This window comes from Falco naumanni, chromosome 7 (genome assembly GCF_017639655.2).
Source record: "Falco naumanni isolate bFalNau1 chromosome 7, bFalNau1.pat, whole genome shotgun sequence".
In the NCBI taxonomy this organism is placed as follows: Eukaryota; Metazoa; Chordata; class Aves; order Falconiformes; family Falconidae; genus Falco; species Falco naumanni.
The window spans coordinates 57834486-57861253 of record NC_054060.1 but is presented as its reverse complement, the minus strand read 5'-3'; the positions used below and the strand labels follow the sequence as shown (position 1 = coordinate 57861253).

Here is a 26768-nt window from a genome sequence, read left to right as displayed (position 1 = left end):
AATTATTCTGCATGTTTTGCCTTTTCATATGTAAAAGACAATCTACAATACATGACCCTAACTCTGAGTTGAATTGTAAATAATTTTAAAAATAGAATAATTGTATATGGTTTTATATATCTATTTTATATGTTTGCACACAGACAAAAAAGGCACTGATTATTTGGTAATTTGGCTTTCTCTAAATGAGTTATTTAAAAAATGAGATCTGTATTTTAAATATATATTTTGAAAACCATATAACAGAAAGGCTGAGCATTTGTTCACAGAAACATTGAAAAAAGGAGTGGATGCAACTGTTAAACAACTCAAAATGATAAATAATCTGACAGTTTACTTTAGACACTAATGGAGCCTAAAAGCTTTTAAAATGACAGAAATTTCACCAACTTTAGTGATTCATAGGCTTATTTTTGTTGTACAGGTTGGTCATATTGCTGGCAGTTTTCTTTTTGTGTGACTCTTGTAAATTATTGTACTCTGTTATCTGAGTGAAAAGCTGTTAGAGTTGTGTGAAGGAATACGACAACATCACTTCAGAAGATTAAAGCAATTCCCAACTGTACGTGTATACAATTTCTGCACGCTTTTTTTTTTTCTTACTTTTTTTTTCTTTATGTAACCCTCAAAGAAGATGTGCTACTATTGTGATGCGCTTATCTGTATCTTACTCTGTGAAATGTGCTTTTGCACAATTGTATTTCTTCATGGAACAGTGATTTCTGTTTACTGCTTCCTGATTTATACATACTCATAGGTAGCGTGTTTTGTCCGTAGTATGACATAAAGCATATCTTTATTGCATTGCACCTTCTAAAATACCACAGATTGTAGCATACCCTTTAGTCACTTAGTGTCAAGTCTAATGAAATTCCTATTTAGCATCGACTGTTTTCCTCTCAGATGTTTTGACAGTAGTCATCCCTGTTAAGTGCTTTCTGTATTAGGCTCCGGTAGCTTGGAGGTAACCTGATCGCTGTTTGGTTTCAGTGTGTTGTCTGCTGACCCGGAGAACACTTGCATTAGCTGCACTGATCAATCCACATCACATCTCATCATTTAGAAGACAATTAATACTGGAGCGTAAAGACTCCCCAGAGCATTTTCTTAGAGCTGGATTGCTTTACACAGAAACCACAGGAGTTGCTTGCAAAAGGGGGAGGAAGCCAAGTAGGGGGGAAAGAAGAAAAAGCATTGAGAAAGCTTCATCTAGGAACAAAGTTTCATTTTCTGTGGTGACTTCCACTTACGTCATTCAAACTCCCTTTTTTGATGGAGTGGTTTTTTTGGGAAAAAAAATTAGCTGTATTTTGAAGTTGATTTATTGAAAAGACACTATAACAGGTTGCATAAATGTTCTAAAAATCTTGCTTTTGAGAAATAGGCATTTGATTGTGGCACTTGCATACCTTGCGGTTAAGATAATATTATTTGTTAAATGTAATAATTTTAACTATATATTTTATCTCAAAGATTATTAATCTGACAGCTTTTGAATACTGATTGGCACATTTTAATCCTAGTTTTAATTATTTTTAAAATAACATATTTTATTAGTGAAAAAAGTTTGTTTCTCATTTTGTCAGTTTTGCTGTGGAGCTTCTTCCACAAAGTTGAATTTCAGTATTGCCCGATGCTGTTTCTTGAGAAAAAAGAAAAAGTCTTTGAAAGTCTTTGAATGTACATGAATATGTTAAGTTATTGAGCAGGCAGGCCTCTTAGTGTTCTGTTTTGTCTTTAGCTAATGAAATATTTAATCTTTAACAATCATCCACAGAAGCAGAAAAGAAGCATCTACCAATAAAAAATGATATTTTTTCTTGCAGATGATTGTTTACTGTACAATTCTTTCATAAAGACTATGTTGCAGTGTCGTAAGGAGCATATCTTGAGATGAGTTGATAACAGTAGATATTACTAAAGATGTAAAATTGATAGGAAGGGAATTTTAGGGAGGAGGTTACTTTTCTCTAGTACATTTCTCTAATCTGCATATTCCTTGTGGTTCTGTGCAGATTGTACAGTGGTAATGAGGCACACTAACATGAATTTCAGAAATCACTGCAAACTTGTTAGTTTATGACATCATTACACTGTATCTTTCATTTATTTATGTGGAGTGAATGAATTTTCATCAGAAAATACTGATGAGTGATCGTGTGTATAATATTTACTAGGAATACATAGATGAGAAAAATTATATTTATTTTTGTGGTAATTTCATGGCTCAAGTTTGCTACTTTGCTTTCCCCCCCTAATCTTGAAGCAAAATGCATATCTGTGTATCATGTATCTGGCATATGATATTTGAAGGTAAAAACATGGTGATGAAAAATCATTAATTTGACTATGTTGGAAATGTACAGAATGTGTTTGAAAGTATGTTCTACGTGAAATTTCAAAGCAATTTTACTTGGACATCTAGGTTTTCTTGTTTTGGTATTTCTGCAGAAGGAAAGTGGAAATGGCAATGCTCCCTTTTAAGTTTCATTTTTATTCCAGCTCCTATTAGATCCTGGTTTTCAAGTCAAAACTGATTTTCTGGAACCCATCTAAGTGGTTTGATATATGGATTACTGAACATGGATTGTTCCAGTACAGTGTCATGCCTGTATCCTTAGGACTGATACTGGATTTTTATATTCTTTGTCCACTGACAGGTATCAAGCTGTAACCCTATATGTAAAAAAAGCTTTTTTTGCTTTACAGTTAAGCCATATAAAATCATCTAAAACCACACTAATCACAAGAAATAAATCAAGTCTTTTTTTCCACAATTCTGCATCCATGTTTGGCCATTCTATAGATGTTTTTAATTAAGAAATCAAAGAAATAAGAACAGGTGTGGTTTTTGTAAAACAAACAGCATGATTTCTTTTGTTTGGAAAGAAATTGGAAAAGGGTGACATGGCAATGTCAGCTTTGTCTAAGCCTTCATAGAGAATTATAACTAAAGCTAAGGTAGTTATTCAATGTTTGTTGGTAATCTGCATAGAATTGCAAATTTGATGAGGTAGTATACAAAAGACAAGGTAAACATGGCACATCAGACTCTTTCTCCAGGCTACAGGGATAGGCAAGTCATTATAAGAGTCAATGAAATTAAAGGTGAGAGCAAGTAATGGTGATACAAGGGAGAGGAAGTGACAGCCGATACCAGAAAAAGAATGTGTTTTGGACTGGAGAGGAGAGTTAAGTGACATGATACAGAGCGGAATGGAACCGTTAGGGCTGAAAACAAGGCAAAACTGGACTGACAAGAAACAGCTACACTTTGCTGCAGAGCTTGGGAATGAGCAATGTGTCCAAGGCCTGTTTTCCTTAAGCATCCGTCCTATCTTTACAAATGAGCATGATGGGAAAGTGTCCCCTCCTCTGCTTCATTGCCACCAAAGGCCTGGTATTCTTACACATAAAATAAATATGTATTTCACCTATCAGACCTGTTTGACATGTATTTTCCCACAACTGTAGAACTTGGATGCTTAGAAGGTAGTCCTGTGGATTCTCGATATCCTGCATGAATGGTATTCAGCATAACTCTAAACAGAAATTCTTGAAACGTAATTTGTGGGGTATTGACTACTTATTCGGTGAAAGCTTTCATAGTTTCCAACTGCTAAATCACATTAAAGATTGCTTAAACTCCGTGCCTTCAGTAAATATTTGCAGTTACTGCAGGGATGTTGTAAGGTAGGAAGGTTCTACAAGGCAAAGGGGACATTCAAATATTAGATCTTTTGGCCTTGAAAGCCTTGTCGTAACAACTTGCAGCTGTTTTAAGAAATGATCTAATAACATCTGCACTAAATAAATGTATTTGCAGATCAGGTGTTCATTACAAAAGCTTGTTCCCAGCGCCTCTATAATACTGGTTATGTTCATACTTGTGTTACCTAAAATTTGCTAATTCTTTTTTTTTAAAAAAGCTTAGCAGGTTTCTTTGGATTTTTGTTTGGTTTTGGTGGTTTTGGGTATTTTTTGTCTCCTCTAAATTGCATTATTAGACTGACTTGGAAAGTTATGTGTTTTTTATCTACAGAAATAGGAGCTGTTTAAGACATCTTCAGTTCATCAGTATGTTATATTTTGGGAATATCTCCTCTTGTTTGTATGTTTGAGGAGGTATTGATAGTTGGTTTTCCAAGGTTGCTCGGGTGCCATCTTTATGCCATGATTGAAGCAGTTTGTGGGATCTGGAAGAATCCATTTTATTCAGATCAACTTTTGGTATTTGCAGGTACTACAGAGCGTGTGTGTCTGATCCAGGGAACAGTTGAAGCACTAAATGCAGTTCATGGCTTCATTGCAGAGAAGATTCGAGAAATGCCTCAAAATGTGGCCAAGACAGAGCCTGTCAGCATTCTACAGCCTCAGACCACTGTTAATCCAGACCGCATCAAACAAGTGAGTTTTTGGTTGGGAATAGAGAGTCACAGCAGCTTCTTAGAAGTCTTAAAGCTTTAAGGCTGGCAAGGGGTCAACATAACATGTTCTTTAAGAAAATGTTATTTTACCCTTTAGTAATTTGCTGGTCCTTCTTTTCCTTGTACTTATGTGTTCCATGTTTCTCAGCAGTTCTTTCAGACAGTGTTTTATAAGTTCCAATGCCACACTCTAATGTGTTTCTTTCATAAATTTTTGTTTACTGTAAGATGTGATAATACGCGTTTAGGTTTTAGGTAAAAATAGCTAAATTTTAATCTTAAATGATGAAGTTTTTTTGTAAATCCTCAGCGTTGCTAAAAATTACAGATTAACTGAATGTTTCCTACTTTTATGTATATAAAGTAAACCCAAAAATGTTGGGGTTTTTTTTTGTTTTTTTTTTTTTTTTTTTTTAGAATCTATATTCGATACTTTAAAATCTTACCTGTAAAAAGTTGAAAATAGAAGTATTATTTACTTGTGATGTTTTTTACAATTTAATTTTATTTTTTGGCATCCTTTTGCCTATTTTATACTGACTTCTTTCAAAATCTATGGGCAATGCAAAATACATTTGTAAGGTATTACTGGTCTAGTATTCTTTCATTCATTACATTTTCCAGAACAATTTTAATTATTTTTTTTTTTGAGATTGCCCTATAAGCAGAATGTGAAATACATGTAATACAGAATTTAAAATTCTTTTCCGTTGTATTGATTAAGAAAAAGATGAAGAAAGAAATAAGTGAACATTAGTAAAGTGTTGTCTTATCTCTGTATCCTATATAGGATAGGTTTTAGTTTCTCACCTGTCCTATATGGGAAAAGATTGTTTCGTCCTTCTACACTAGCAAGACTCAGTGTCCTATAAAGTAATTTGGTAACTGTATGCAATTACTTTGCTTTGTATATAGTGACATACACAGAGTGCCTATATGAAGATGTGTTTGAACAGGATAAGTTTGGAACGATCAGACTGCTTTAGATGGATGAAACTGTGCATAAGCCATTGTATATGATTTCTAATATCTACTACAATATTAGGTTTTTTCTGTATATCTGATACTTTTACATAAAAAATACTCTAGATAATTTATAAAAAAATACTAAAAAGAAACCCCCAAATTTTATAGAATTAGTTTATCATTATTAGACATGAAAGTTATTATGCCTGAAATAGAGATAAAAAGCTGAAGCAATCTGTATTTTAAATGGCTTTCTGCTCGTAAAATGTTAGATTTTATGCCAAGACGTCTTAACTCAATGGGAAATGACTGTCATCTATTACAATGAAAAGTGGTTTTCCCCTTTGTAATGAAATGAAACAAATTTTTAGGTAAATCAGTAAGATCCTGAGAAACTAGATTACAGAGCTGTGTAGTTACATGCCTCTAAATACTTCCAGCCTTGTATCTGCAGTTGATACAGCTTGTCCACAGTGTTTCTCCAGAAAGCTTATTTGTAAAGTTGCTGTGGTGGGTTTTTTTTCCGATTTTTTTTTTTTTTTGGTTGGGTTGCGGGTTGTTTTTTTTTTTTTTTGGTTGGGGTTTTTTGTTTTGTTTTTTTTTTTTTTTAGTTTCATTGGTTGATTTGGGGTTGTTTGGTCTTGATTTTTAAAACAATTCCTTGTTTGGAATGTTGAATTCTGGAGGGATGGAGTAGTGAACGGAGCTGCTGCTAGTGAAGTTAAGACAGACTAAATACAATGTATAACTTATAAAGCCATTTCTTAGTGGCTATGCATCACAAAATTTTAATATATTACCTGTAAACATACAGGTGCATAATAATATGACTGCAAATATTTGGAGATACACATGTGCATATTTTAAGCAGTTTTAACCACAATGAGTTATTTAGTTGTTGGTTTATTTTTTAATGCAGCAGCACCTATTCATAATAAATTCATACAATATAAATATGGACTCAATAAACGTCAAATCCATAATTTTTACCAAGAAGTGAAATTGTTAGCTTAGTTCTTAGAGCTTGCACTGAAGTAATCTGTCCTCCAATGTCAGAATATCCTGTATCTTAATGAAAGATACAATATCTTTATTTAAGAAGTTAATAGTAGTTTTTTAACAGGTAATCATGATCTAGAACTCCGGTGTTGTAATTTTTTTTAATAGCAGACAGGTCACAATTTTATTAAAATGATCTAGATAATGTATAATACAAGTCATTTTGAACTTGGTAAAAAATAAGCCTTATGAATTATAATCTCTTCTTTTACACGAACTTTTACATCATTCTTCCTATCTTAGAGTATAACCCTGGCACCCAAAATATTACATTGCAGGTTGAAGAAAGTAGACTTAGCATTTGAGATTGAGTTGATTTAAAATAATAAATTTTACTTTCATTAGGAACTTTGAGGATATTTCTCTTGGTTCTCTAGCTGTTTCTACCAAAAAGCAAAGGTAGTTTTCTTCCCATGAATGAAGATACCTGTAGGTTGAGCCTTATGATGCCACCCATGTCCACATAAGCATGTGGCTCCCATTACTCTATTGTCATTTCTTTGTTCTGGGCTGCTTTATTGACATTCGTCTCAGAGAAGCAGGCTGAGACAGGAAATATCTTCTGGCTATAGTTTCAGTGAAAAAAGACAGTTGGTAAACTCTTTGATGACTGCTTGAGTTTCATCACTTTCTGTCTTCAGGAGAGGCTTGGGTGTACACAGAGACTGAGCCTGGCCTGACATTTCTCCTTACTAACAGAAGTCACTATTGAAACATTCTGCTCTAACTTCAGCTTTTTTCAGCTTTAGCAGATTTGCTGATAAATCTGTCTAGCTCCTTTTGAGCCTTCTCCGCTGCATTTTTCCACATCTCCTAATCCTGGGGGGTTATCAGTAGATACCAGGTATTTCTTTCCTCCAAACAGGTCTGATATACATTTAATTGACAAATGTTTGCATCTTTTATCTATACATAACATAGGCAATCTCTTCATAGATATCAGCCTTCTGCTGTTTCTAGGTATTATTGGACAATAACCAGCTGATTCCTGTGCCCTTTTATTTCCTAGAAACTGATATGAGCACTAACCACCCTTTTCTCTCTGTATTAGTTGAATGTCACACCAGCTCTTTCAGACCGTATTGTAACGTACGGGAACAGAATACACTTTTCATAAAGTGATCGGGAGCCTGAGCTGTTTCAGCTTTACTTACCATACAAAATTTAAACTTCACCTCTAAATTAATAGTGGCTCCTGTGAACAATGGAAAAGGGTGCATAATGTGGTCTTATCATATCACCTTCTTCAGAACCTATTATGTCGTCTTTATTTGCTGGTTGAATTCTCCTGCCAGCTTTCAGCTGTTTTACAGACAGTAGGTGTTGGAGCAACCTGTTCAAAGAAGCACATGGAAGCAGAGGTGGCCACTGCAGAACTGTGCATTACATGGAAGGAAAGGTGTGTGATCTTATAGCTAACTTTCTTTTAAGTAGGAGTATGCAGTTTGGCCTTCTGAGATCTCTTCCAACCTGAATCGTTCTTCAATTCTATTAAATGTTTAGCTATCAAAGTGTGGACAAAGGTTTTAGAATTTCTGCCTTCAAAATCTAGAGTAACTCTTTCACATATGGAATTTCCAATTAATATTTTCATTGGAGACAGTTTCATTTCAGCTTTTTCAGTAGATAATTAACCTCTCATGAGTCTTTAACTTCTGTTCGTTAATCATAGTCCCAGACATTGTGTTCAAAATCTGCAAAACTGAATGTCTGAAATCAGATTTGTAAATCCACATTCTTCCAGTGAAAATGACTAATTTTACTTAAAAAATGCTGATTTAAAAAAAAAAAATAGAAATGTTCATAATTTTTAAGTAAAAAGTTTTACTTTGAAGTGCTCAAAATAAAACCTGACTTTAATAATACAGATCTGAAAATATTGGCTTTAATGGAGGTTTTTTGTTTGTTTTTTTTTTTTTTTTTTTTAAATATGGAATATGAGTTCTTCTATATTGGTAAAGATTCAGTAGATTTTGTAGAGTCATAGAATGGTTTGGGCTGGAAAGGACCTTAAAGATCATCTGGTTCCAACCACCCCAGCCATGGGCAGGGACACCTTCCACTGGACCAGATTGCACAAAACCCCATCCAGCCTGGCCTTGAACACTGCCATGGATGGGGCATCCAAAATCTCTCTGGGCAACCTCTTCCAGTTCCTCACCACCCTCATAGTGAAGAATTTCTTCTTAACATCTAATCTAAATCTTCCCTCTTTCTGTTTAAAATGTTTACACCTCATTCTGTCACCCTTCTTTCCTATAGGGTCCCTTTAGGTACCGGAAGGCTGCTATAAGGTCTCTCTGGAGCCTTCTCTTCAGGCTGAACAATGCCAACTCTCTCAGCCTTTCCTCACAGGGGAGGTGCTCCAGCCCCCTGATCATCTTCATGATCCTTCTCTGGACCTGCTTGAGTAGGTCCATGTCTGTCTTAGGCTGGGGGCCTCAGAGCTGGATGCAGTACTCCAAGTGGGGTCTCATGAGAATGCAGTAGAGGGGGAGAATCCCCTCTTGACTTCCTGGACACACCTTTTTTGATGCAGCCCAGGATATGATTGGCTTTGTGGGCTGCGAGCACACATTGCTGTCTCATAGTCAGTTTTTCACCACCAATACCCCTAAGTCCATCCTTCCTTAAGAAACATTCACTAGTTTCTTAAAATGCCTCCCCCTTCTGATGAGCCTTTCTTCTCTTTATCATCCATTTAAAACAAGTCTGTTACCTACATGAACCTTATTAAACTCCAGAATATGAGAAAAAAACCTAAGTTTTTTATTTGAGGTAAATAACTAGTTTTGTAGATCACTGTGTCTCTTCATCTAGTCCACAATTTCTCATAAATTTTTCTTACTTCTGAATGTAGGTGAAGAATCGCACTAATTGCCATTCTGCAATGAACAATAAGATATGCAGGTGTGTTTACAGGTTGAGGGGGGAAAAAAAAAATAATCCATTGTTTACTAGAGAGACAGGTCTATACATTAGATCCCATGGCAGAAGTTTAGCATTCTATAAAATTATGTATGCAATATCCTGTCCCTCATATGCCCTTGACTTAATTCTAGTACCAGATCACTCTTAATTTTCTTTTCATTTCGCTAGTGTTGGATACAATCTCAGTAAGTATGCAAAACCGTAATTTATGAACACAGTTAACACTGTAGCTGATGATTAACTCTTCATTGCTTAAAAAATGGAATGCAAATAGAAAAATTTGTTGGGGGGTGAACAGCAATGTTCAGGTTGTGGAGGTTTCAGCAGTGTTCTGATTCTTAAAAAAAGTCTGAAGTTATCTCATGTCTTCTGATGGCTTTGTAGTTTTGGTGGTGTTTTTCCAAATCCCAAAGTAGCCCAGAATCAAAAGGTGATATTTTCTTTTCTTCTAGGACTTGGGTCTTTGACACAAATCTTAGACCGGTATCTTCCTAGCTGTTTTGATGCCTGTGTCTGTTTACTTGAGGCTTCTTGTATTTCTATATAACAGCACCAGATCTTGCATTAGTTCTGTGTTACCGTGACAAGTTTTGAGGAAAGGGAAGGTCCTGATTCTTTGTCCATTTTACTGTAATCCTTATGCTAAATCATTTCCTCCATCCAGTGTTACTCTGCTGATCCAAATGGCACCTACTAGCTTGGTTCAGGCTCCTTACTCCTCCTTGTTCCCAGACAGAACACAGGATAATCTTTCTTTTACATCATACTTACCACACTTTTTTTCCTTTTTCAAAGACAAGTCCCCAAGAGCTCATAAATGCAGATAAATTACCTCTGTAAAAAAACTATAAGTAACCATTCCATCTATATATGCTGGCTTTTTTAGTCTTTTTGTATTGCCCTATGCCCTGTGTATTCTTTTCCATAAAAGCAAAACCTAACACAAAGAGGATGAAATATCATCAGAATATATTTTATTTGTTCTTTACAGAAGTGAAAAGGTAGCAAGTACAATTATGTCACCAAAGTCATCAAAGTAGCCTTTTTACAATCGGGATTTTGAATAAATTATTAATTCTTGAACATTTCTTTTTCCAAATTTTATTTTTGAAATGTGTTGTGTATTTATGCAGTCATCACTGAGATGATACTCACTTGCCAAAGTTACAGATTAAAGGAGTTCACAGCAGGTGAAAAGAAGACTCAGTATGTTTAGCAAAGCAAGTGGTCTGTTTAGAAAGGCTCATCTCTGATACTGTTGAAAGCCTAGTAAGTCAGTCTTTTATGTTGCTCAGCACAATAGGGCCTTGCAGTGATCTCTGTTTCTCATTTTAGCTGCAGAAGGTATTCAACTATTTAATACAATTCAAAAAAAGATACCACCTTTTCTTAAAGTGCATTAAAATACTGGCTTAAGCAAATTAGTTTTGTCATCACATTAATTTTAGTGATTTATAGGCACCAATATTAATACATGCAAACTGAAACTCAGTATTAGCTCAGTATTAATAGTAACTGAATGTGAGTAATGTTATTACCAAGATTTCCTTTGTTTGGCAAGACCACTAGAAATTGGTAAGCTGTAAATACAGTTTTATCTTCACATTTAAATTATGTTCTTTATACGCTTCCGTGTCTCCAACCTTGTTTTCAAATAGCATTTAATTTTGTGCCTTTCTACTCATATGTATAAATATACTAATAGGTACTGAGAATGAATTTACCTGTCTCAGTACAATATTTAATATCTAGGGTGTAGTACTGATATTTTTTTAGTGTATTTATATGAGGTTGTGACTTTTCTCATTTATACATGGCTCTGCATTATCCAATTCATGAAGTCATTGAAAAAGGGCTCAGAGATCTTTTGGAACACTGTACACATGGAGTATATGTATTCTATACTGCTGTGATACAGCTGTATCTTCACTCCATTACTCAAAAATATGAAGCATGGAAGTGTGATGCTTTGAACAACTTTCTGCACACTTTAGTATGTTGTACAGCCTAGGAACAGCCTCTCACAGTATAAACAATTCCTGTGAGCAACACAAGAAGTTTTTTTTGGACTTTCAGAAAATACTACAACTTAAATATGGCTCAAACAGAATTTTATTGCTAAAATTAAGCTCCTATTTCATTACTTAAAATCTTTTTTCTCAAACTTATGTTCTAAAAGCTTGAAGTAAAAGCAAACAACACTCTCACCTGTAAATATAGCCTTCCATTCATTGTCTCACAAGAAATAGGAAAGGAAATAGTATTTGAGAAAGCAGAGAAGACCAATTTCATCATGGCTTGGACTATACTATTCATGATATACCTTAAAACAAACTTGGAAGTCTTAGAAGTATGTATGGTAGAAACTCTGAACGATTATTTTTTTTCTATAACCTTGCCAGCAGTCAACCTGCAATTTCAGGAAAGCTTCAATTATAGTACATACGTTTCAGTCTCAGAAATTGAAACTCTGTAATGTAAATTCATCTTATGATTTCTAATCACTTTATACATCTCATTCCCAGAAGCCTGATAACTACTAAATTCAAGTGCTTGCCTAATGCAAAGCACTTGCCAGATTTTAAAAGAATTATTCTATGTTGCATAATAAATCAGAATTATTGAGCTCTATCCAACTTTAAGAAGTAATTTTGCCTAAAAGTTCTTGCAAAGTAGTTCAGTGTATCAATAAATTACTTCTCAGCCAGTGAAAATTCCATACAAAATCCAAATGCCTGTGGTGTTTTTTTGTTTTTGAGAAATTATTTTTAACTTAACACTGAAGAAATATATAGGTGTGTCTCAGAATTATACAGAGGCGTGAAAATGGATGAATTTTTACAAAATGCTCAGTTCTTTTATTTATATATATATGTATAGAAATATGTAAAAAAAAAACCAAACCCCAAAACACCAAAACCAACAACAACCAAAACCCAGTTCTTTCAGTAGCCAAAGTAAGAGAGATTAAGCCTTCAAAACCTGATATACAAAGAATAAAACACCAAAAACATAAACCAAAAACACTCCTTATTGCCATTTTCAGTATTTTGTCATCGGTATGTATATTTGGAAAAAAACATATATGCCCCTACTTGATTCTTCTTCATTAATGCAATTATTTTGCTTTTGTATATTTTGATCTTTTTTCCCCATTGTATTTTAAACAAGCTTTTGCTAAAATGGAAAAATGAAATGCTTCTACTTAATAGATGTTATAGTTCAACACTCACCTGAAATTATTATTGTCGCTCCTTTTTCATCACAGCCATACATTACTGTGCTTTAGGAAAATTGGTATGAATTGAAAACAGAGATGCTTCCAGTTCCTTAAATTACTTGTGGTGTCAGTGATTGGGTCATTATTCAGTGTTGAAGTGTTCTACATATTTTCTTATAAATCGACTAGTTAGATTTAGTAACACCTGTGAAGAACAAACTATTTTTTTTATTAATTAGCTTTTAGCATATCAAAACAATTTACAGTATGCTTTAGTTAGCAGTGGTGTTGATCACACAGACTATCAGACGTCTGAAATATTTTAGTGAAAATATATTTTCAGCATTCTTCTGGAAAATAGTAACAATTTTTATTATTATTTTTTAGTTCATATATAACTATGATAAAGAAAATCTACCGGGATAATTTACAGTTCTCCAAGCTGTTTTGTTGGGGTGTTTTATTGTTGTGTTTTCCCCATTAGTTTAAGCTTAAATGATAAACCCAGTTCATTGCAATTTCAGGCTTTGGTAAGAGAAAGAGTGCATTATCCCACTCGAATCAGAAAGAGAATTGGATAGGGTATAGCCCTGTACTATCGTGGAACCTGGCATTTCTTTTTGCCAGTAATTCTAGCCCCTCACAAATGAGCCCGTGTTCCCTACAGAAAGACACGGCAGAATCCTTCATAATTCTCTGATTTTCACAATGTATAGTGTCTGCTGACCAATAACCTTTTGCCAAGCTACCTATTTTTTATAAAGCCCTATCCATGGTATAGTAATTTTTACTTAAGACTCATGAAAGAGTCCCAGTTGGTGCTTAAGCTGTATATGTTTTATTCTTGTTTTTATTGTTTTATAAGATGAGTTATAACTTGGAAACACAAAATAAGTATCTGTTTCTTAAGACATTTTTTCCTGTTTTGGCTACTTGTTTATGTACAAACTATGAAAAACTGGATCTTCATATTGCTTAACATACAGCTAAAATATTTGTGTGTGCATATGTACAAGCCCATATTTTGCTAATACACAAACTTTATGCATTCACAGTGTCCCAGCTTTCTCATATGCATTAAGAGTTTTAGTGCAAAAGTATGTATACCTATTTTATGAGGGGCTGTCAATGATTGTAAGTAGCAGAACTGCTGAAACTGTGAAATTTTGCTTCATTTACTTCTAAATAGTTTTGGTTAGTAATTATATGACCATATGATAAATCATATTGTATAGCATTTTAACACCTTATTTCTTAAAGTAAAAATAGTGTAATTTTTATATTTTATAATATATTTTATGAGTATGTCAAAAAAACATGTGTTGAATAAGTATTGTATGTTATGTTTTGAAAATTGGAATTTTACATTTTCACTACATTTATAAAAAGAAAAGAAGAGTTATTCTGTCAGGATCTAATACTTTAAAAAGAGAAATGTGTATATAAAAGTTTTAAACAGAGAAGTGCTTTTTTGATATGTTCAAGAATTAATGTTAAGCGTATGTATATTATTTAGAAAACATGATCAATAAATGTGACTCTTAATTCTTTTTTGTGTTTATTTTGAACACAGGCCTGATGATAAGTTATTAACCTTTCCTCAACTAAATGAATGTTTTTAAAGCTAATCATAAATATATTGTAAAAATTTGTCCTGAAGGTATTAGTTGCATGTTCATCCATCACGAGATTGGTGTTTACATTTTTTCACCTGCCTCTTGATTAAAAACGAGCAGTGAATATTTTAGCAGTTAGTATATTGCTAAGAACTCCGTAGTTTCAGTATAATTGTTGTAAGGTATGGAACACAGTTTGCTGGCTATAGTCCGTGCTATAGAATGGTGCATTACAAGGTGCCAAAGTTAATGTCTCTGACTTCTTTCAGACGTTGGCTGTTTGTTTGTAGACTGATAACTGTTTCTAGTGTGCTCATTGAACTTGCTGGAATTTTTGTTTACTATAGTCTTCATTTTCCCCAAGAGGAGGAGAGAGGAAAGAATATATTCCTCATGTGGCCAGCATATTTTGAGTATTTATGTGAGTTCACCATCTTGATTTCAAGTCATGAATTTGTTTTTACATGCATAAGCATGCATATTTACATGCATTATTTATCCAATTGACTTTAAATTCCATTAAGTTCCAATGAGTAGGAGAAAGGTTTTGTCTTAGGCATTTTTTATTTATTTTAATTTTCTAGTTATGTTACTTTTGTTGGTTTATTTATTTTTTTAACTGTTCAGTCTAAGGCTTGTAAAGGTTGATTTGCTCCTGAACTGCTTTGTTCCCAGACATTGCCATCTTCCCCAACTACCACCAAGTCCTCTCCATCTGATCCCATGACCACCTCCAGAGCCAATCAGGTACAGTATCATCCTACCATCTACACCATACTTTTCACGGGTGACAGCTTGCAAACTGGAGAAAAAGATATGGTGGGTTAAGGATTTATTCGTTCATTCACATATATACACCCATAACCATAGATATCTTTTGTTAGAAATTGCTAAATTGAATGGAAAACATTTTTCTTTTTTTAATTTGTTTTGTTGTCTTTTTTAAAACTCTGATGAAAGCAAAGTATCTTGTAAAATAGTCTTTTTTTAAAATTTGATTTGATTAATAAATAGCAAGGGTACATGCTGGTGTGTTTGTAGACAGAGTAACTCTTGGTACATGTATGTATATGTATATATGCACACACGTATTTACTTCTTGGATCATTTATAAATTATAATGGAAGTACCTCTGAAACCATGCTTAATTAGCTGGATATCAACCTAGGAATGGCAAACAGACTTATTTGTTTATTTACTTTAAGAATTTTGAAATGTGTCTGTGGACGGTAACATAGGGGCCTTATTTAAATAGTGTATGCAGTAAGAAAATAGATTTGAAATGAAAATGTATTGATGAAGAATAAAGTAAAATCAAGTCTCTCTAAAAATATACTAAACGCATCTAAGTAAGTTTAATTCATGTCTGATTTTTAAATGATTAGACTGTGGGTTTAGCAGTATTTTAATTACACTAATTTATTTCTCTTTTAACTGGAAATAAATATGTCCAGTTCATTATGTCCACAAATCATCATACTGTGTATCTTTTTGCCTTCCCTATACAAATTGTTAAAGTTACTTCATACCATGCTTTTTAGAACTGATTCATGCTTAATAAATACCTTATTCATTTTTTTAAATGTACTGTTAAATTTAATGTACTTTGTGTGCAAATAATGTAACTATTTGGTATGTGCTAACAGTTTTTAACATACAATCTGTTTATTGAAGTTAGCTGAATGCTTCTATCAGATCCTGCACAAATTAGATCAAATACCAGAAATAATTTCTTCACAAGCTGATTTCACTGGGAAGTTAACATTGTTATTAATTACTGATCCTCTGATATTCTGTGAGCTGTTTAGAACTTGCAGGCTGTATGAACAATTTAACATATAACAGAACGCAAGCATATCAAAGTGATAAGTCTTTGATCAACACATGTTGAAAGGGACATCTAATACAGAAAGTAATGAAATCTAGACAGAAATTGTACAGATAGAGGAACTACTAAGAAAAATATAAATTGTGATATTCCTCACTTCAATTTGAAAGCCTTCTTCATCAACCTGCTTCCATTCCAGCAGTTTGGCTTCATCATCATTAAATGACAAAGATAAAATCTTTGCCAACAACTAGGGTTATTTTATGAACACTCTGTTCAGCTTTTATTCTCTCGCTTAATTTTAGTACTTTGTTTCTTTTAATTAGAAGATTTTGAAAAGGTCGAAGGCACAGTTATTTTTAAAAAGTATTCTTCCTATTTTTCTTTTCTGTGTCGTCTTTCCCACTTTTTTTTTTTATTATAACTGTACCACGATGATCACTATTTGGAGAAAAAGGAATAGGTGCTTTTATTTACAGGAAATACTGTTTGAGCATGCTGCTTAATTAGTATCAAAGTAGTACCTACTTTGCATCTGTTCTATGAATTTTGAATTATCAAAATTATAGTGTAGCATAGAAACTTTAAATGACTTCTTAATAGCTAAAATTGCTTATTTTTATAGGAAGTTGTTCTATGAGCATATTGTCAAGTGATATAGCTGAATGTACAAACTAAGGGAAATGTATGCTTTATATCCTGCCTATATCCCACATTACATCTTTTAATGCATTTTATCCGTAAGCTCTGTTTAATTTAGTTTTTATACAAATAATCAAGGTCTCTTTTGAACAGCATCAAAAACTGTATATATGAAGAGTAATGAATTCCTTAAGTGACTTTTGGACCTCCTTTTATCATTAACTCTTGAAATTTCTACTGGTTTATAATTATTTTATCCCTCTTAGTATTTCCTAGGGGTTTCTAGCCATTCCAGCAGGAAGCACAAAACACACGAGGCAATTAAGGCCTTGCTGTTCATTCTAGTGATAAGTGACGTAGCTGGCAATCGTTCCCAGGCTGTAGTAGTGATTAGCATTCTGCACCGGTGTATTGGCAAGTATCTGCACTGTGACTGTCACACGAACATAGGTTCCAGCACAGTAATCTCAAACCTGTCAGTAGTCATGTAAGTACCCAACAGGAGAGAATTAGAGAACAACAACAAATGTTTGGTTTGATAGATGACTGTATAAGATGATTCTCAACAGAAAAATAACCGTTCAGGTGTGGGGTTTCTCACAAGTTGTTACATTTGGATAAGAGGAAAGAGCTTATTTAACTGGATGAGAGGAAATTTAGCGTGAAGGCTTAAGATAAATGCACAGTACATCCTATTGTGTGGCTATAGTAGCATATCACACTTAAGATCATTCAGTTTTCTATATCTCAATCGTGACAAGGTGATATTTTATCTTGAAGGTTAGTAAGGCAATTAACCAATGTCTAGGCAATACTTAATGCTGGATTGCTGTTGGACTGCAATCTTTAAACTGGGTTGGAGGACTCCCCATAAGTTCTTGCAATTAGAGAGCTGTCGGGTGTGTGTGTTGATGAGCATACCTGATGTGATACTTCCTGCTGTACAAGCATGTCCGTTGTATGCTCCTGACAGAGCTTGCATAGTGGGTAGAACAATTTCTAGGCACACTTTTTACCACAAGAGGAAAATAGCTCTGCCAGCAGAGGTCAGAGGAAGCTGAGCAGGAAATCTGGTTTGTGTTATGCCTTCCTTCTAGTGACTCACTCTGCCGCCATTCAGATGAGATCATAACACCTTTGTATGCCAATTTCAGGTTTTGATGAATTGTTGTTTTTTGAAAAATCTAGTGTTCGTGAAATGACTCATTTTATCATTCTTGAGAAGAGGATAGTCTCTAAAATATCTTATATGGTAGAAGAAAACAGTTCCTTCAGAACAGTCATGTGTTTTATTATACGGAATTGCCATGGATGCAACAGAAACCTCTGCATTGAGGGTTTTTTTTCTTTACTGCTTTGTTCCAGGAAGATAGACTTCTGTCAATATTATTGTTGCAAATGTTGTGTTTATTTTTCCAGTAGAACTTCCTTGGGCCTTTGTTCACATTAAAAATTCACATACTGCAGACTTCCCAAGGAAGAAAAGAACCAGAGGTAATAGAATTAGGGACATTTCAAATAACTACCCAACTCCCCACCCTGTTCTGCCTATCACTGAAAAGAACTCTGTACTTTTCTTTCTGTACTTTTAGGCCCAGAGCTTCTGTTACCCCCTCCTGAACTTTGTCAGCTTTGTTTATAACAGAACACTGGCAGACATATAGCTACAGTGATAAAACTGTTCTGCTGATGCCCCTGGAGCTGGCAGAATATATCTTTACTTGTATTTACCAGAAGGAAGAAATCAATTTTACTTTTCCACAGTGCACTTCAAGTGGGAATTTCACCTCAAAATTGGTGAATAACACCATAAGCATCATATAAAACATGCTTGCTTTTCCTGTGTAGTAACTTGCAAAGGTACAAGTTTTAATACTGATTTTAACAGTTAAGTGACATTCAATAGACAAGTATTTCTACAATTAAAATGTTTACATATTTTCTTTTGCTTACAAGATTATATTTTTAACCTGCCTGTTTTACTGATGTTACTATTATTTTAGAGGGAGAAACACAACTGATTATAAACCTAAGCTTTGTATTTCTCCTTTGTCTATTTGATACACACCTATAAATACAGTTGCAAAGCGTTGCATGTTTCCTTCTCCAGTCCTTCCTTTTTCCATGAGATTGATACTGCTGCTGACCTTTACTACTGAGTGTAAGAGAATAAAAGGCCAAACACATGTTCCCACTTGCAAGTGAGTCAGGAGAGTGATAGGTAGGAGTCCTTTCCTCTTCCATTATAATTTAGATAGGCTTAACCTTAGTAATATAATAGGATTTATCATCACAAACTCTGTGACATTAACTTACTATATAAACCTTCTTATTTTTACTTCAAGCACACTGTTTTTTCCCATGGCTTTTGCATTTTTTACAACTATACCTTCTATGTTGCTTCTTTGTTGTTGCACCTGAAACTCTTGTTCTATCATTTAATATAGTGTATATAAATTTGCGGAGTGCAGATGTAGAATTTGTCCATTCAGTCCTCAAAGTTTACAGTTTTTTGGAGGATATCTAGGTCAATCTGGTTGCTGCAGTGTCTGTAATAATACTTTTCAACCTTTTCACATGATGGGATGGAGCCAGTTTTCTTGGCACTGCCTGTACCCAGCAGGTGCGGCACAAGCATGTGACTGTTAACAGTCTTGGTATTAGAAATTTATACTTTTGGCTTGCATTGTCTCTCTATTTTATGCAAAACCTATAGCTTGCAGTAGGATGTAATAGCGTATATATAACTAGCGCTTGGGGGATTAATTGATATTTCTAAATTGGATTGATTGATTCATATGCTCTCCCTCTTTCTGACTTCTAAGAACAGCCCTATCCCTGTCTGTAAAATGACTTGCAGAAGTTTAATCTTTTCATTCCTGATAAAGAGGTAGAATCTGAAAATAGAGGCATACTGTACAGCATACTGACAGCTTCTAAAGCATGATATGAACTCACACCCCTTGTATTTAATATGTAATTGTTGTGGGAGGTGGAAGAAAGCTTTAGGAAAGAAAGCTTTGTTTTAGTCTTCTGTTATCATTAGGACATGGAATTTTAAAATATGTATAATGTACAACTTCCAAATTATAAAGGTTTTTATCAGTAGATTAATCTTAAAATACAAATGGTGAGTTTTAATGATGATCCCAGGATACTAGATGGCCATCGTAGGCCACAAAGATACTGTCTCTATTTGCCTTGGACAATTTGATGTGAGGGTTATTTTAAGACCTTCTATCTTTGATATTTTAACTGTAATATTAATCTAATTTTAATGTCATTTCTTACAGTGGTATTGAGAAAATCTGTTTTCTTAGGTCTGTCACAGTTGGACTGATGCTGGATGTATCACTTGATATTTCCAAATCTCATTACTGTGTATTTAAAAGCAAAGTTAATATAAAGTTATTTAGCATTCTGATAAAAGGTGCTGTAGCATTAAAACCCCTTTTACTTTAATTTGATTGTTCAGAATATTTGCCATGGTAGATCTCTGTGAGATAACAATTTGACCTTTTTTCAACCTGTCAGATTGGTCATTGATAAATACAACAGTTTTATTTAAATCTAGAAGACACCTGAGTTTCACGCACAAAAGTAATATATGAAAGAGACTTCATCTAATAGACAAGGTTTCATATGGACCCATCACTAAAGAATTTAGTACAGGAGATTCTAAAATTATAAATACATGAAGACCACAAATACAATAAATTGTTAGTATATTAAACATGTATATTCTTGTAGTTGTGGCATAAAACCATTTTTTATTCACAAGTAGATGCATGAGAAGGAAATCAGGTTTGGTGTGGCAGTGGCAGTGGTATTAAGGAATGTAAGATAACTGTAAGAATCTCGTTGTGATGTTTAGGGGAATGGGGTTGAAGAAATAGGCCTTGTATAGTGCTGACTTTTTCCCAAACTTATGGCAGACTCTTGCCACCTACAGAAAAAATTGTCACAAAATTTCTCAACATAGCATATCTTTTTGGTTAAGTCTCAGCAAGGACTTTCATCTTCAGTTTTAATAGTTATTCAGCTTCACATTCAGAGTTCTTTTCTGTTCTTGCTATTGCTATCAGGCATAAGCAGTAATAATTTTGACTTCGCACTGGACATTGTGCATTGTAACAAGTTTGAATAAAAGTTCTTACTTTAGTTAGAAAAACACTTCTTTTTCTAGTGTGAGAAAATCTTACATCTCACATTTGTAGATAATTTTATTGACTGTGAATTCATATCTCTGTAAAGTGACTGTTTTGATTCAATTTAATAAGACAGTTCCTTTTTTGATTAAAATTTGCCTATAGCACACTGTGGACAGCAGGTAATAAATAATGTTTCGGGTAATATAGCTGGAAAGGGCTAAGGAGAATTATTCTCCTGTTTAAGTGAGAGGACTCCAGTAGAGATTCTGGTGCTTCAGAGGTAACCTTTGCTGCTGCTCTTCAGCTGAAATGCTTCATTTCATGGCTAAACTCCAAGCAGAATTAACCTATACTCTATAGACTGACCAAAGACATTTTGTTCTGGTTCTCAGGTTTAATACGTTCATTTTATATTTCTTTTGTTCTTTGACTGTTTTTTCCCAATATTTTGCAGTAACTGAGATCAGCAATTTTGTTTGCATTGTCTCCTTAATATATATTAGATACTATAAAAACTTTTAAATAACAATTTAAAAAATCCTATATGCAAATCAGTTTGGTTTTTTTTTTTTACTCTTTCTTATTGTCTGAGTTTTTCCCCTTTGGACAACTGTGTAGGTAATTATTTGTGTTCATATTCCTTTATATTGAATTTATGTGTTTCCTTTCTTCTCCTCTCTCCCACCACAGAGCAATTTTAGGGTTCACTGTTCATTGTTCCTGCCTTAAATGTAGGGGAAATGCTGTCAGGAACATTCATGAGACATGGGGAAAGATGTAGCTTCTCACTGCTAAGTCTCTGAATACTACTGGCATATCATTCATAGGATGTCATGAATGATCTGCCAGTTGCAGTCCTGTCAGTAAAAACATGCTTCCATGTTCGTGTATCTTGTTTTGATTTTATGCTTGAAAAGAATTAGAATCACTTGGCTTCCTATTCCATCCCCTCTTCAGAAAGGTATACTTTCCTCAGCATAATGGACAGCATTGCTTTTCCTTTTCTATTAAAATGGATAAATGTCTTAAATCAATTTCTCCTCATGTTTTGAAGTCTACCTGGATGTTATATTTTTTGTGTTTTTTCCCCTATAGATATAAATAGGGACAAAACAAAAATTGCATATGAAGTTAAAGCTTGGAAAAAAAGAGAAAACAAAGGGACAAACTAATTTGTTTATGTAAGAAACCAGCTTCTAACAAGATATTACATGGTCACCCCTGTTACGGATTTATGAAGACTTAGCTTATTACTGGTTTTAATCCTTAGTTTAGCCATTAGTTTAAAACATGTTAAAGGAAGGGACTAAAAGAGTTTTGGAAACATACTAAGATGATTTAGAAAACATAAATTTTGCTGTAGTGTGACTTTAATGAAGCCTACTTTTGATCTCATTAATTTCCTTTTAAATCAATATTACTTCTTGTGAACATGCTGAGATTTGGGAGAAAATTTGCTACACTTTCCTGTACACTTATTATTTTTGAGGGGTTAATTCACTTTAAAATATTTTGGAGTGAACATGTAAGAAGACAGTGTTATTTGGATTGAATGGATTTTGCTTTAGACTAACATGGATGTCTTCAAGTTGTTTAAGAGTTAAAAAAAATCTTGCACTGTAATTGAAGATCTTGTTCTTTCATTTTAGGATATTTGTAAATATGATATGTAGGTTTTGGCATTTTTCCATGTCCTTGTACTAAGAAAAGGTCCTATTTGCTTACGAAGAAGGATCATTAAACCCATAAAAGTTGGAGAATACACATTCTTCTCTTTGTTAAAATATGGTAGGGGTCTTCAAATGTCCTGTGCAAAGGGGTGTTTATTTTTTCCCATCTTCTGTTTTCCAGCTGTTTTAAGCATACTTCTTTTATCAATACAAAATGAAACTAAATATCATGTTATAAAGTGCCAGATATTTCCACATTCAAAATCCGTCCCATGTAAGTTAGAGTGAAAGTTGGCAGCATGTAACTGTGCTGTATCCAAGATTGTCTTTGACATTGGGTGTTTAATAGTCAGGTTTGGTGACATACATTTTCATTCAGAACTAGCATCGGGAGAAAAAGCCAACCATCTTCTAAGGTATACAGGCACAGAGTCACTTAGAGTGCTCTTTGCTGTTTGAACAGCCCAGAGAAAAGAGAATGTCAGAGCAATTTGCAGAATGCAGAGCTGGATGTCTTTATTGCTTTTTTCTGCTGTGTACGGTATCAGTCACATGAAGGTTAGCCTCTAAATTTTCAACTGTTCAGAATGTAATATAGCAGCTCTTAGGGAGTTCAGAGTTTATGTGATCAAGAGTTGTATGAGAACGTGGAAAGAAATGTTGAGGTTACGGAGCTTACTGTTACACCAGGACAGATCCTGCACAGCACAGACTATAAGGTAGAAAAGGCAATAGCATATTTTTCTGACATGTCAGAGGTAAGTTGACTGAGGCATGGTTAGGCCTAGCCCTAGAAGATCCTGCTTTGGACAGATGTTAGTTGATGTTTCCTTTGTGCCATCTGAAACATTATCACTTTCATTGGCTGTAGGAACAGTGCAACAGTGCCCTGCGCTTTCCTGTGGGCTCTGCACGGGTGCATCGTCTGCCTTTTGCAAGCTTTGAGAGTTTGTCAGGTGGTCAGAGGTCATAGAGAAATGAGACAAACCCACCAATTAAAATAGGTATATCTGCCTGATTCGAGTGAGAAGGGAGTGCTCTTCATATACAAGTCAGTGAAAGAACCTGGTTGACTTGTTGCACTGTAGGCAATAAGAGGTGGGAGGTTTTTTCTTTTCCAGAGATAAGGTGCATTTGTTGCCTGTAGCATAGCATCCCAGACTTAACATAGTCAATACCTTTACCCTACAGTCAAAACAATATGTAGCTGCATCTTATTTAGAAGTGTTATCTTCCCCTAGTTTTGTCCTTGTGGTCATTTTGACATGTGTTGGTTTTGGGTTGGTGGAGGGGGGTGGGGGGGAAGCGGCTTGGGTTGGTTTGTTGTTGTGTTTTTTTTGTTTGTTTGTTGGGTTTTTTTCCCCTGAAAATAAATAAAACTCCCTACAGGTAATAACAGTTATTCAGAGGCATAATTTGCAAGTAGTGGATCAGTGGGAAGATCCTGACCATAGGCTCTAATAAGCATCCTTAGAAATGCCCAGGGGCCGAGTCTGCTGCTGTGTTACCTCCCAGTGATTTACATTTGAATCTTTGCAAGTCTGTAGTCTTGAAGAGTATTTGTCCCGCTGCACAGAGTGCCTGCTGGCTGCTTGACCTGTTTTCCCCTGCTTCTCAAATGGCACCTCCAGCCTTAGAGATCAGAGTCTTTATTTTCTTTTTTTTTTTCCTCTTTCTCTTTCTTTTTCATATTATTAAACAATAATAATTTATACATGACAAATTATTAATTGACTTCAACTTGCACCTGTGATCTGGATGGGATTAGAAAAGTATGTTTTAAATTTCTATTTCTTTAAAGTTTCTGAAAGCCTGTAGTTTGGCAGTTGTTCTGCAATGTAAATTCTTTCATGTTTCTAATGACCTAATATGATCTCCATGCTTCTCAGCTTTGAATGGTTATTTTTATTGTTCACTTAACCAAAACATAAATGCAGTAAAAATTTTGATCCACTTTTTCTCTTAATAGTAATGCTAATAATTGTCATAAATTAACAGCTGCCCCCATCCATGAGATACTGAAATGTAGTCTTCATGTAAGATCTTTTAAAGTGTTACTGCTTTAAGCAATAAAACTGGTTTATGAAATGGATTAAACTGTGATTAATGACATTCTTTAGGAAAGAGTACTGAAGCAAAATAGAATTCCTCCAGATCTTCTGCAAGCCAGTGGTCATGTATAATAATTAAGTGATGCAGAAAAAAAGAATTCAAGTCAAAAGATAAGCAGATCTTTGCAGAATATTTATTTTCCGCAATATATTTAAAATGTTTAGTAAAATAACTGTGTAAATATAGTCTAGAACCAGTATTATCACATTCAGGTTTAGAAACAGAAGGAAATAACATAGCTGTTAAAGTTATTTCACAGGTTATATTTCACCTGTATCTGAGCATTTAAGAGGCTGCTTTATATAAATTCATGCTTTAATTATGTCAAAATAATTAGATAATTAATGCTACACTTTAACATTTACATTAAAGACTGATTGGCTGTACACAACGTGTATGTATACACCAAGGATTGTCTTTACGGCATGCAATTTCTAAGTAAATTGTACGTTATGCCTATCTCACATTAACAGGAACTCATGAATGAGGATAATAAGAGGAGATTACAACTCTGATGGGATGAAAGTTCTACTTTAAAATCTGAATTTAAGAATTTGATTTAGATATTACTAATGCAAATAGTCCATGTATGGTTTAGCATAAAAAATATGGTTGAATATAAAGATGCCTTTCTTATAGGTTTATTTTTATTAAGGAGTCTAGTTACACAACATAAGCTGTACAATGACTTAACTACAAAAGTTATTTTTACAGCAGATATTTCATAAATGTAATTATATTCCATAGCCTGTGTACTATTCAGTATCTGCCATCAAACCAAAATGGAATTACTTAAATATGATATAGGTAGTGACAACAAGTTAACTGAATATATGTGTTGTAAAATAACAAATTTTTACTAATTGTCCTACCATTTACACTACTAAGACAGAAAGCCTTTGTTTCTGACCTGTCTGCATTTTATTTTCATGGTAAGAAAAATGAATCAATAAAAGTGAAAGAAAAGAGTACAAACTTGTCAAGCTGAATATCAGAGGGCTCGGCAAAATTAGTGCTTTTTAACATCACCAAGATCACTTTGTCATTCCAAAATTAATGAAAGAATATTTTCATTTGAAATATAAATTATTTTTACTGTTGAATTGTAAAATAAAAATAATTGTTAGCAATAATATTGCATAGTAATATTAATACAAACTATAATTCAGATTGTGTGCAGTTTTATGTAAACTTTCTGAGATTATAATGCTTTTATTGAGCTCTGTCTAAAATGAGTAACATTCAAGATTCATAGTAAACATTTGTTAAAAAAAGAAAGGGACAAATGTATTATGAAATAAAAACTGGTTAGTAAATCTGTTGATTTCCTCATTTTTTCATTTTATCTCATTTTGAGACAGCTTTTTCATTTTTATTTTTGTATTTTTCAGTATCTTTTCTCTCAAAATAAAAAGAAATTGTAATCCTTGGAAGATGAAGAATATGTATATAGTGTGCGTACGAGTTGAGACCAGGGCAATAGTTAGATGCAAATTCTTTTTCAGTGTATCTTTAAAAAGATTTAAATCCTATTTATGAGGATGCTGACTCCAGGTTTATTCTTGGAAAGGTATTTTTCCAAGTTAATGCACACACAGAATTACACATAGGTAATATAGGTATAAAAATGTGTGATGTATATGTGTAAATACAGCCATATATAACATTTTTGCCACACAGCTTTAGTTTGTATAAGGAGTCTTTTTTTTCCCATATGAACATTTATATGAGCTGATTATCTAGCCAAAATTATTAATATGTGCAAGTTATCTATATTCAAGTATTGCCTGTGCCTAGCTTTTGTGATGTTTAATTAGATTTTACGTTGCTGATTATTTTATATATATATAAATAAGATTGTTTCTTATTTATAGGTAGTTTTCCATAATGAGATATGGCTCCACAGATTCCCATTGTATGAGCATTATTACCCAGAGTACAGATGTATGGAAACAATATCTTTTGCAAATATGTGGTTTAATAATAAATATTTTCCCCACTGAACTAAATTTGAGTATGATCTAGATCCACGATCTTTGTGTTTAATAGGGAGGATGCAATTGTACCTTCAGTTGTCTCTTGTAATTACAGCTTCTTCTGAAAATCTAGGTTGACTTTCATAACTGGCTTGTGTTAGCACCTATCA

At 33.8% G+C, this 26768-nt stretch overlaps 1 protein-coding gene across 3 annotated transcripts in view; it reads left to right on the top strand.

The window, feature by feature from the left end:
- NOVA1 (NOVA alternative splicing regulator 1) overlaps positions 1-26768 on the top strand; it is a 155077-nt gene that overhangs the window by 110749 nt on the left and 17560 nt on the right. For 2 of the 3 annotated variants that reach the window (XM_040601140.1, XM_040601142.1), the window contains exons 3-4: positions 4241-4407; positions 14895-14966. In XM_040601140.1, coding sequence (XP_040457074.1) covers positions 4241-4407; positions 14895-14966 — 239 coding nt within the window. The remainder of the gene's footprint in view (positions 1-4240; positions 4408-14894; positions 14967-26768) is intronic. The other variant, XM_040601141.1, reaches the window with a different exon arrangement.